This window comes from Thermobia domestica, chromosome 2, assembly GCF_964235325.1.
Source record: "Thermobia domestica chromosome 2, izTheDome1.hap1.1, whole genome shotgun sequence".
Taxonomy (NCBI): domain Eukaryota; kingdom Metazoa; phylum Arthropoda; class Insecta; order Zygentoma; family Lepismatidae; genus Thermobia; species Thermobia domestica.
In genome coordinates, this window is record NC_137455.1 from 355,606,192 (window position 1) to 355,620,001 (window position 13,810).

At 36.2% G+C, this 13,810-nt stretch overlaps 1 protein-coding gene across 2 annotated transcripts in view; it reads left to right on the plus strand.

The window, feature by feature from the left end:
* Nucleotides 1–13,810, plus strand: part of LOC145679880 (carbonic anhydrase 1-like) — an 87,112-nt gene that overhangs the window by 42,355 nt on the left and 30,947 nt on the right. For both annotated transcript variants that reach the window (XM_081750390.1, XM_081750389.1), the window contains exon 2: nt 10,777–10,870. In XM_081750390.1, coding sequence (XP_081606516.1) covers nt 10,819–10,870 — 52 coding nt within the window. In that variant the 5' untranslated portion in view covers nt 10,777–10,818. The remainder of the gene's footprint in view (nt 1–10,776; nt 10,871–13,810) is intronic.

Genomic DNA, 13,810 nt, shown 5'->3' on the forward strand with positions numbered 1-13,810 from the left:
TTCTGCAAGATATTTCATATACTTTACTATAGTAAGTAAGATTTCGGGAGGGGGGTTAAGCCCGGAAGCCCCTTAAATACGCCACTAATGCAGGAGCATTTTTAAAATCAGAAACAATCAAATTCGTGTTCGGCATTTAACAGTGATGAGTTTGCTTAGTTCAAAACGTTTTTCTTATCTACCCAATCGGATTAATCATGACGCACAGTAGGGCCAAAGCACTAAATTCTTGCCAAAAATAAGAATTCGCAATATGAAGCAGAAAATTGAAAGAAAACCAATTAGTTCGGTGTGTGCAGTGGCTACAATAATGTTATTTCGACATTATTTCATCAAAAGCATAGAGTTTTACATCATAAAAGGAAATAGGTCTATTCCTTATATTTGCGCCTAAATTATATAACAGATTATATGATTGGCATAAACAAACGCGTGGGCCATATGCTTTGATTTGGCAATTTACAATTGACTTATATTCTTACGCATGAAAGGAAAAAGTGTACTTATTCATTTTACAACTGAAGAGTAATAAAATTGAAGAAAAGTTCTTGCTTCTCAAAATTATTTCAAACTTGTGGAGGATTCGTTATGACAATGAAGATGCAAGGACGCTTCAATACATAAAAATTATCTCATCACAAGTTCTCGATATGAATATATTATCAGATATATATAAACATATTATGATTTACAAGCATCAGTAACTTGTTCAGTTTGTTTTATATATTGCATCGTGCATTACTTGAGCTCATTTCAGGGCTTGATTGGAACACTCTGAGCTGGAACGAGCGGAGGCTCATTACAGTTGATTCCAATGTCACTTCTGTGCACACGTCACAAAAAACACAATACTGAATTGATCAACAACATTTTTAATATGGTCCATAGATTGTTTAGCATTGGCGTTTCAAAATGTCGCCACCATTAATCAAATATATTTGACTAGAGTTTAGTTATGTTGGTGAATGCCAGAGAAGTATAACTAGATGTTGGAAATAAGATGGGTCCTGGAGGCGAAACCCCAACGAGGTCTGGGGGAAAAATTCTCAGAATCGACCTATATTCAACTTTGACACTGCGTGGATGGGGATCACACGTCTAATAACCCAACACTTGCTCTCACATTTATCCCAGCTAAATTCAAAAGCAGCATTGCATCCAGAATGCGGTTTTCCTCAAACATTTTCATGCACTGTATTTCCCAAAAGTGCAAATATGTGCAGGTTTTCTCTTTGCATACAGTGTTTCCGCTACGACATATTAAAAAATCACAGACATATTATGCCATATTTTCTACTAAAATGCCATTCTATCGTTTGACCATAGTTTGTATGCTTTCAGTATCACAGCATTTTCCAAATATGATATTAAGTAGGGGATTATCATAGGGATATAATAATGATATTAGCATAATTGCAAATATGACTATTGACTACACATCACTTCAACATTCTAAATATACAAAACGATACATACATGTCGGTCGTGTCACCATGTTTACCAGCCACTGAATATCTACACACAATGTAGGAATAGTCGCATCCAAAGTCAATTTCCTATCTTCTGTCACTAAGCAGCACCTCTCCGGCTTCGGCGGATAACCAAATTTACACGTCCCATGAGTTCATTGTAAATTGCTATCACTTCTTTTCCTGCACACTATCTTATGTGTACACTATTAAGCTTTCATTATAACAAATCATATCGAGTCAATCTTTTACTTCGTTTTTCGAGTTTTTGCTGAGAATTGCCTGGTTTGGGCCCAGTGTGCGATGGTGAGAATGAAGGTATGAAAGTGAGAAGAGTGAAGGGACATTCAAGCTGCTGTTTGCGCTGGAATATTAAAAATAAAGGTAACGAAGGGGAACAATAAGATTTTCGAACTTCAAGCAGTTGTAGAATAGGGGCTTATCCCAACGAAGTTCGACTTTTTCAGACACTAGTCACTACCTATGATTTATTTTAAAATTCCATTGACATATCAAATGCTTCCAATTTGGAGGAATTTATTGGGTTCATTTTTTCATAAACTTTTTGTATCGCAGTATATTATTTTGTGCATACGTGTTTAGTTGTGTGATGTTTTTATCTATCTACATACACACATTCTTTATAAATGTACGTGTTAGTGTATTTTAATATGTTAATTAATAATAAGTACCTTAAATTCGGAACTTTCATTCATTAAGAAATTAAGTACTAAATAATTACTATAATTTCAGACATATGTAGTAGCCAAAGTATATTTTGGATTTTAAGTACAAACATTGAACATATTCTTCATCTCCATCGATCAATATTTAGAAATTCACAAAGAAGGCTCCTTCTGAATTTCCATTACATTTCACAAAATATTTTTTACCGTAAAAAGATTGAAATTAAAATGCTATTGATGTCGTCAGATACAGGATAAAATTAAATAGTTTACAATTATTACTGGCAATTAATACTGTTAGCCATTTCGAACGATTAAAAGAACATAGTCTAAATGTATTGAAATTTCATTTCTTATCGTTAGTACGAAACGTTGTAAATAGTAGTAACTTTTAGTAGTATTAGTAGTAACCAAAGGTAGTTTTAACAAGTTTAACAAAAAAGTCCAAAATAACACTTTTGAAAACAACTCTTATTTGAAAAAGGTATATAATGATCGCGTTTGGTTTTTGCGATGGTCTTTCCAAGAAGATTAATAAAAAATAAACATAGCATAACAACAATAACAACAAAAGAACAAAAGCTGTTTTGCTTATATATATATATATATATATATATATATATATATATATATATATATATATATATATATATAATGATTGGTAAGTTGAGTGTAGGGGTGCCGAATTCTACTTCGCCCCGGGCGCCGAAATCTCTAGCTACGGCTCTGTAAGAATGCAACACGTTTCTTACCATTTTGTTGTAATTTCGTAACATAGGACTAATCTTGAATTATAATATAATAACTAGTATTTTTAAATTTGCCCACTGCAAACTCCGTTTCACATTTTTATGCAATTATTCAAGAACTTTTAGAGTTTAAGCCCCGTCTTTGACAATGATATCATAGAAAAATAGACATTTACTATATTAAGATATACAAAGTGTGATCAAAAAGTACTGTGAATGTAGTTGCACAGTGCCATCTATCGATGTTGCATCCATTTCAATCAGGGACGGATCCAGGACTGACTTCTGGGGGGGGGCGGTGGGTTGTCATACTGCTACTTTTAAGGGCTCCAAACTTTGGGATGGATATATATATATATACTGTATATATATAAAATAAGAAAGTTTCCTCTTCTGGGTGGCATCGCTCCGATCGCCCCTCTGGATCCGCCCCTGATTTCAACTAGTAAGCCCTGTGGCGTAAACTTTTGGCACAGTAAGTGTCGAGTTTGAACGAGTTGTGACATGTTAGTTGGTTTCCAGAGGCAGAAGAGTGGGAACATGTTAAAAGTGTCTGTCGCGCGCCAACATTGAGTTTTGTTCTAAGCTGCAAATAAGTGCCAAAGATGCTAACAAAATGTCAAAATCAGTGTATGGCGATGAAGTAGTGGCATTGAAGGCTATTAGCAAGTGGCATGTGTGATTCAAAAGCGTGAAGGAGTCGGTTAAAAAAGAGCAAAGATCAAGATTGGAAAACAGATGAAAATGTGGAAGAAAATGATTTGTTTGTACAGACGATGACTATTCGAGATCTTTCCAAAGAATTAAACATCTCGTATGGATTCATGAAAACCATTTTAACCGCCAATTAAATGTGCAAATAGCTTCCTTCTTCACTCCGAAAACGCGCCGTGGCTAACCTTGCTTTTGATCCGCGATTTTTTGGCCGAAAAAAATATTCCTGTCTGTCTAATTCGCTGTGCTCTCCAGATATACACACTGTAGCACCATGCGACTTCTGGTTCTTTCCCAACATTATAACCGTGCGTAAAGAAAAAAATATTTTGACACTATTCCTTACATTGAGAGGGCCACGACAGACCAGCTGAACGCCCTTTCAAAAGCAGCCTTTCAGAAATGCTTCCAGTCATCGATTCAATGTTGGGATAAGTGCATTGCTAGCCAAGGACAGCATTTTCAAGGAGATTAAATAAAATTCCATGTAAGCTTATTATTTTGTTTTTAATAAAATTATTCACCTTATTTTTTGATCACACCTCGTATGTCAAAACATATCAGATTTGCTTACTTACCTACAGTATAATCTAATATTTTTTACAGTAAACCCATGATTACTGGCGGACAGATTGTCCACCGACGTCTTCCTTCCTTTTTTGACAAAATATTAAAAGCTCTTCACTCTCAAATAAAGAGATGTTTTAACACGAAAGAACAAAAATATTTGACTAGTGTTTCTCTTGTGAAAAAGTAAACCAACAGAGTTGAAAGTACAGAAAAGTACACTACTGTTCATTAAATCACAATTCTATGTGTAGGTTTCTTAATTGCAAACAAAAATTATTCAAAAGGATTTTCGTTTTCCTTTGTACTATTTTCTCGGTCTCGTAGCGGATTACAAATGGTTGCCGCACCAGTCAGTTCCGCGAATAATCCAGGGCTTATTGTATTGTAGTTAATGAAGTTATGCGATGTGCGTCAATATTAACTATTTGACATGAAATAGTACGTGTTTCAAAATGTGTATTTTTGCGACTTTGCTTGTATCTCGGTGTTTTAGATCCATCTTTACCTTAGGAAAATGCGCATGTAGCGACATCTATTAGACCTTACTGTTTATTACTGTTAGGAACCCACTGAGACGTTTTCCGTTTATTATAAAGAATTCTCATTGTGCCCCTGCTATTTCTACAACCAACATTACAATATATTAAACAAGGTTGTATAACATTTCAGGATAGAGTGATGCAAAGATTCACATGTTTCTCTTTTATAATTAAGATTAAATGAAAACATTAGACACGTAATTGATAGTTGATCGAATTCAATTGTCGAATTCAGACCATATTGTAAAAGAAAAGGTACGTAAAATACACTGCAAAAAATCAAGTTTAAGAGCATTTGCACACGTCCCCGGCAATGCCGGATCCGGCACCGACAATGCCGGAACCGGAACCGGGGCTGCTTTGCACACGCAGCCGGCAAAACCGGAGCCGTCTCCGACAATGTCGGTGCCGGCGCTCCTTTGCACACACATCCCGGTAATGCCGGTGCCGAAAGGTAGTTTGAGTTTGAACGTGAAGGAGAGAACATGAGTCCGTTTTATACATTATATGAAAAGTTGCGTACATATGATTCGAAATTGTTTAATTACTTACTTTCGCATGTCTAAACAAACGTTCGATTTCTTAGTACAACGAATTAGTAATCATATTCAGCGCTGTTCAGATTTTTTTTTTTTTTTTTTTTTTTTTGCAAGAGCCGTGTAATATTACAGACTGACTTGAATAAATGGAAGGGTCGTTCAATATCTGAGAAATAGCTCAATGCAAAGAACAAGGTTAATTGTATTACGTCAATCAAGTGACGTAGGAGCATTAACGTCTAAATCCTCAAATATCTTTTCTTTAGTACACAAAGGTTTTGATTGATTGATTTTGAGTTTTACGTCCCGTTCAGCAGTGAGGCTATATGAGACGTGGACCTACTGATTAACGTGGAATCCGAACCACATGAGCTCCCGCCGGGAATCGAACCCGGGTCTCCCGCGCCAAAGACGCGTACGCTAACCACTTAGCCACGGAGGAGCTCTAGTACACAAAGGTATATTGTAAATTGGTCCGTATATACTCCTAATCAAAAGCATTCGCAGAAAAACGTGGCTAAATTAATAATTTTGACAAGTTACAATAGGTAGTAACCCTATACTTAAACTCACAATCCAATAGTGTCAAATTGTCAAGAATTTGCGAAAACTGGTGGCAAATTGTCCGCTTTGTCGAATTTTGGTGGCAAATTGACAGCTGGTAAATTGTCCGTACCCCGAAGAAAACATCGAAGTGGCCCATTTTTATGTCTTCGATTGTACATTTTATTTTCATTTACATATAATCTACATTTTATGTATCAACTGTAAGTGAACAGAAAGCGTTTGAATCACTATTGTTTTATATTATCCTATACATACCTGTCGCTTCTCGTTTCTTTTTGTCCATTGTGTCGAAGTCTTGTGCAAGGTTTGTATATACTTCTTTCCAGGCTTTCTGCTTTTCGACCTTGTCTTTATATGAGTCTGTAGTCTTGTCCCATAGACTAGGTCTCATTTCCACTAATTCAATGAAATTCGAAACATCGTACTGAAACACTTTAGTCATTGTCACTCGATGAACGATGAAATGAATTGTCACTGAAGCAAGACTTCAGTGCACTGCAGAAAACAATCCACTAAATCAAAAAGCTATTTTAAGCGGAAATAAGTAACATATAGCGACACTCACGCAGAAAGTATGGCACTCCAGAATAGTTTCATATAAATGATAAACGTCAGTTTAATCCACCCCCTGTCAAATTGACCTACTTCTGTCCTTGATCCCCTGTGGGCTTGCATAGTTGCATACAGATAGACGAATCGAGTACATTCCTGGAATCGAACGGAGGAAACGGAACTAAATTATAATTTTCTTCAGCATAAAAGGACTTTTTCCAGGGGAGATTTTGTTCTAGATAGGCCTACATATGTAGTATGTCCGATATAACATTCATAGATAACGTTTTGCAATGCATCTTGCATCTTGTAAAACAAAAACATAGGCAATTTCGGCTGTAGCCTGTTGTGTTGATTAAATCAAATCAATACTGTTATACAAGATATTCTTCTTTATGCATTCCTTTCCCTCTTTCAACAAACACCCCCCCCCCATTCCAAATTACGTACTATGATCTTGCAAGAGCCAAGAAAGACAATCCAAACAAAAGGAAAATGCTTAGGAGAAACCTAATCGCTATCAATGATTGATGGAAGGAGTCTTGCAAACTATTATTTTTCTATATTTTCCCCTCGGGGGAGACTTAACAGAAGATCGAAAAAACAAAGTTATTTGCTCTTTGTGTGTGTGGATGTGTGCGCACGAGGTATATGGCCTTCTTTTGGTTTCTTTCTCTTTTTTTCACTTTTGTTGCCATAATTTTAACATCTATTTAAATTTCTCAAAATTGAAACAGGCTGAGATCAAGCTATTTAAAATAATAATAATAATAATAATAATAATAATAATAATAATAATAATAATAATAATAATAATAATAATAATAATAATAATAGGTTCTGGAAAGGCAACATTGCGGCTGCCTATTCACTCAGTATACACTTGTTCTGTGGAACAAATACCAGACAAGACAGAGTACATATTTTTATTATGATCTATAAGCAGTATGCAACCACAAGAATGAAAATTTTCTTGTTCTGTTTGTGCATTTTCAGTTCTTTCTGTAGTTGTGTTGTAGTTTTTATTTACTTTAATTTTATTTACAACATTTGTTATGCTTGGGAATGCCTACTTCTACGATTATGATGCTTATTTATACCCTTGTTTATTATTATTATTATTATTATTATTAAGGTTATTCATACCCTATACTGAGTTGCATAATTAACAGGATAAGCACTAGACAACTATCCTAGATTCATTATTTCTTCGTATCTTCACTTTGTTCATTTCCGCCATGTTGATTTTTTAAAAATTATGGCTTCATATATGCTAAGACATATTCTCTATCAAAACGATTCCAACGACCCCTTTGTTTAAATCGTTTAAGTAAGTTTCAGCTGTAGAAGATAACAAATTAATATACATACATACATATGTGAAACTTTCCGCGTTGCCGTAGTTGGAAAATTCAAACAAGATCCGAATTTCCCTTGCTGAGAATTTATGTAAATAGCAAGCCACTATATTTGTGGTACCTCACAGCCATTTTGATTATTTCATTCTTCATTATATATTCATATGATGTGAAAAAAAGAAAATAACAAAAAACGTGAAGTAAACAAAAAATCCAAATACAGGAAAAGAAACAAGAATACACAACGCCTTGCCACTCACTCACTGTAGCTAGATTAAAGAAACCTATCAGCAAGCCGGCTCCGTCTTTACCGGCTGCGTGTGCATCCACGCATAAGAAAACATTGCCGCCGACAAAACCGGAGCCGGAGCCGGAGCCGACACCGACATGTCGGCGGCTAGTCCGGCTGCATTTGCCGGAGCCGGGAGTTCCACCGGCTTTTTTGCCGGGTCGGAAAGCGTGTGCCAGCTACCATTTGATTACATTGCCGCCGATTCCATTGCCGGCATTGTCGGAACCGGATCCGGCATTGCCGGGGACGTGTGCAAACGCTGTAAATCGTCCTTAGTTAAAGATTATAATTGCTTACATTTTTTGAAATGCATTCATTCATAGGCTTGCCGCAGAAGGTAACGCCTTCTCTTGGGTCATGAGTATTCATTTATTTGTAGTTTCATTTGATGATAGGTAATAGAATTTATTTAGTTATTGATGTGTTTGGCTAGGTACAATATAAAATTACAAAATACAAAAATACAGAACAATACAAAATAAAACAAGAAAAATGTATCTTATAACAAGCAATGAATGATTTTGAGTTTAACGTCCCGTTCAGCAGCGAGGCTATATGAGACGTGGACCTACTGATTAACATGTAATCCGAACCACATGAGCTTCCGCCGGGAATCGGACGCGGGTCTCCCACCCCAAAGGCGCGTATGCTAACCGCTTAGCCATAGAGGAGCTCATCAAGCAATGAAGTGTTGAAAAGATTTCTTCACTTCACGGATGAATTCACTCTTAGGTAGAGGTCTGCACGGGCCCGGCCCGGCCCATGAATTCACGATGTGAGGCTCGACCCGAGTCCGAAATATGTTTTAGCATTTAGGCCCGAGCCCGGCCCGACATAGGGTGATAATCAAATGAGCCCGAAATAAGCCCGAATTACAGAAACTTAACAATTAATGCAAAATTGTATTTTTGTTTATAGCAATTAGAGGTTTAATTTTGCAGTTGAGCTTTAAATGTTCTCCAGAAAAAACGGTGGAATATATATCGTTGTACAGTATATTTGCAAAGCTAGGCCTAAAAAGCCCGAGAAATATGGTTGTATATTTAAAAATTCACGGCCCAAGCCTGGCCCGGGCCCGAAGTGATATATGTTTTGTAGACCCGAGCCCGTGCAGACCTCTACTCTTAGGCCGGTATATGTGATACTTCATCCATGAACAAAATTCGTATCACCAACCAATAAAAATGACTACATATTCTTTAGCCAATACCTTTCATACTGAATAGAGCAGTTCATTTGTTTTTTTAGTGGCATGGAGAAGACATGTACAGTACGTTAGCGAACACCTGAATTCGTTCTTTCATTGAATACAATTGACAGAAGAAGAGTGAGCTAGATGGGTATGAGTTTTCCCGGCGGTTATGTCTTTATATATATATATATATATATATATATATATATATATATATATATATATATATATATATATACATCTGGATCATCTTTCTTTAAAAAAGTCCTATTATGACAACCTATGTAGGACAATTGATTATTTTGATTTGAAATGGAGATTATAATTATCAAAACAAAATTCACATTTTCCTTATTGGTACTTTCTCAATCAGAATAAAAGTATTGTACAAATGTCTTTAAAGACAATTTGATGGATACTACTTCTGAATAAGATTCTGTATGTATAGAACAAGTCGGGTTTGGGTACAAAACCTCGCGGCGACAACCTGGCGGACCAAAACCTCGCCTGGCCAAAACCTCTCCTCCCAAAACCTCACGGCCCAATATCTCGCCGGGCCGAAACCTCGCCTGGCCAAAACCTCGCCGCCCAAAACCTCGCGGGACAAAACCTCGCCTGGCCAAAACCCCGCCTGGCCGAAACCTCGCCGCCCAAAACGTCGCGGGACAAAATCTCGCGGGGCCAAAACCTCGCCTGGCCAAAACCTCGCCACCCAAAACCTCGCGGGCCAAAACCTCGCCTTGCCAAAACCTTGTGCCCCAAAATATCGCCATACTCTCTCGGGTTCAACCGACCTCGAGTCCCCAGTTATTAAAAACAACTAAAAAGAAGCGCCATATTGCGTCAATATGTAATACTATTTATTTAAATGAAAATTACTGTATATTTGAACTTTTTTAAATCGGGGAAAAGGGGGATTAATTCGCCCTTAGTTGAAGGCTAAATTCACCGTTTATTCCTGACTGATTTTAATCAAACCTGTGAGAACTGTGCCAACCTTCAAATAATAATATATACTTAAAATTTTAACAAAAATCTAATAATATTTATGAAAGTATGAGATTATATATGAGTTTTTACGACGTCCCTTAATTATGTCCTGTAGGTTAAAGGAGACGTAGATGACCAGGATGAAGAAAATGATCGAATAAAGAAAGTAGGAGGAAACGGGAATAACCCGAGAAAGCCCACGCACACGATGTTTTGTATATTATTATTATTATTATTATTATTATTATTATTATTATTATTATTATTATTATTATTATTATTATTATTTGTAATGTGAAATTGCATATTAAGAAACTCATTGGGTAAATTTTAGAGAAAAGTTTCATTCGCGGCGAGGTTTTGGCAACGCGAGGTTTTGGCCCGGCGAGATTTTGTCCCACGAGGTTTTGGGCGGCGAGGTTTTGTCCGTATCCCACAATTTGATACCGTAAAAATAGTATCGTTTATTATATATAAGTTTAGTTAGATGCCGCACCCACTCAAATTTTACACTAACTAATCATGTTTTTTTTTTAAATATTTTATTTGTGTTTTGCAGATTAGAAACCAAATGCTGATTGCATTTACATAAATTTTTGCAATGGAGTTTTCATCCACTTGGATTTTCGTAACAGCAGTGCTCATTGGGAGAGGTATAGTAAAAATAAGTGCATAATTTTAAAAATAATAAAATGGCTGTATTATGTAATAATAAGAGAAGATATGCCGAGAAGGTATATTAAGAGACATACTCCAAAGTTACCAAATTTACACGTATGGCAAGATATCCCCCCCCACTTTAGAAAATTGAAACAATGACTAGGTCATTCGTTTGTACTACGTTTGTACCGAAAATATTTTCGTTTATACCATTTTCCTTATAGGGTTACTTGAGAGGTCAACTGGGGGGCTATCTTGGCGCCAAGATAGCCCCCCCCCTCGTATCACAGCACAAAAATTTGAAATACACCATTCGAAAGCAAATCGTTTGTACCGTTTGTACCGAAAAAAATTTTGTTTGTACACTGATACTTTTCGAGAAACAGGAGATGATATTTGGGGTCTATCTTGGCGCCAAGATAGCCCCCCCCCCGTATCACAGCACAAAAAATTGAAATACACCATTCGAAAGAAAATCGTTTGTTCCGTTCGTACCGAAAAAAGTTTTGTTTGTACTCTGATAGTTTACGAGAAACAGAGGATGAGATTTGGGAGCTATCTTGTACGCAAGAATGGCCCCCTAATGTGTACTTTTTCCATGTCCATTAATAAGTATTATGTGTTTATTCATGTGAATTGATGTGCATTTAGAATTCTGGTTGTGCATATCCAAATAAAAAAAATAATTCGGTAATAACTAAACGTTAGAATTGAATCGGCGAGTGGGATAACAGTGTGAATCCAAAATAAACCATTTTGAGGTAAAGGCAAAAATAACACTAAAGATGTAGAACTACAAGTTGTAATGAAGAGCAGTGCAATTTGCAAGACCTCGCACGTTATAACAGAATGCTATAATGTCGACTATACATTTGTGGCATTAACAAACGAAAGTTCTTTCTTCAAATATCTCAAAATGCGTTTTGTGGACTAGTAGTGTTTTTCCACTCACCGTTTCAATTAAATTTTCAATTTCTGCTCTTTTCCGTAAGTAAATACGTATTATTCAGCAATGGCCTATTTGCTTTCGTCTATTGTCTATGAAAGCGGCAAGCTTCTCGACCCGTTAATGTGACAGATATAAACAGTTAATTTCTTCAGTTGGTGTAAAGATGAAACGTGGAAGGACGCAGTTAAGGTGAGCAAACATTTCATTTTTTAGTTTTCTTTGTTTAAGATTATTTCTGTAAATCCAGTTTTTTTCTGAATTTGTACACACTTTGTTATTCTTTTTACGGTATTTATTTACGGAAAATGGCACAAATAGAGAAAATTTAATTGAATCGTTGAGCGGAGAAACACTACTAGTCCACAAAACGCGTTTAGAGATATTTGAAGAAAGAACTTTCGTTTGTTAATGCCACAAATGCACAGTCGACACTCTAGCATTCTTGTATAACGTGCGAGGTCTTCCAAATTGTACTGCTCTTCATTGCAACTTGTAGTTCTACATCTTTAGTGTTATTTTTCCCTTTACCTCAAAATGACTTATTTTGTACTCACATTGTTTTCCCACTCGCCGATTCAATTTTAACGTTGAGATATTCCCAACAAGTTCTTTTCTTTTGAATATATACAACCAGAGTTCTAAATACACATAAATTCACATGAATAAGCACATAATACTTATTAATGGGCATGGAAAAAGTACACATTAGGGGGCCTATCTTGCGTACAAGATAGCCCCTCCCAAATGTCATCCCCTGTTTCTCGAAAAGTATCAGGGTACAAACAAATTTTTTTTCGGTACAAACGGTACAAACGATTTGCTTTCGAATGGTGTATTCCAATTTTTTTGTGCTGTGATACGGGGGGCTATCTTGGTGCCAAGGTAGTCTCCCCAGTTGATCTCTCAAGTAACCCTATAAGGAAAATGGTATAAACGAAAATATTTTCGGTACAAACGTAGTACAAACGAATGACCTAGTCATTGTTTCAATTTTCTAAAGTGGGGGGGGGGATCTTGCCATACGTAAATTTACACTGGTTCTTAAGATAGTATTTTAGTTCATTTTTAAGTTTCTCTAATAATTGTTCTTATTACTACGTATTTTAAATAGACAAAACCCCATCAAAAATGGTTTATTCTAAGTACAGCATTGTGGCATGCTGCATAAAGGACGGTGATACATTGTTTTGTTAGTAACCGATTAGGATTTTCTTAACTATAGTATCTTCCAGAAAATTGGAACATTGAAAAATATTATTATGAAGCATGGGAATTACCCGATCAGAATAATAGGAAAAATTCCCTAGATTTCACTGGCTACTTCCTTGTTAGCAGCATAAAATGAGCATCACTTACGACCTACATTTTTTTCTCAAAATAAGTATAAAACAAAACGCAACATCAACTTTTGAAGAACACAGTAGCACTATAAAATGCTCTTCCAGACATTCATAAAGACCGGAGGATTGCAGATCGTACATTTATATAATGAAGAATGTAGCGAATTGGCGAGCCTATGCTATTCGAATACTTAATATCATACTCGTTCTTTACATTGTATCCTTCAACATTTCTTGCACAGAAATAACAATTACCGTTATAATTAGTTTAGTGGTTCCATGTATACCATAGGTATTCCTGACCTGCATTCCTATCTTACCATTTGTCCAAGATCTCAGTGTTCCTAAACATATTCTGTACACACTGTGAGGCGCCCATGTTGTGGTTTCCAAGGGGGCAAGTATCAGCGACGTTTCAAAAACAGTTTTAAATTTTGCTGTAACTAATGTAAAAATTCTATTGAATTTTCGAAATTCTGAAGTACAATTTCCTCTAGGAGGGGGACAAGCGCCCCACCTTACCCCTCTGATGGGCGCCCTTGGAGGCGCCCACGACTTACCTTGATCACCCAATTAAAAAATAAGTCAAAACAAGCCAATTAAGCTTTGTTTACGAAAACTTGTAATAGGGACTCTTTTTCTAC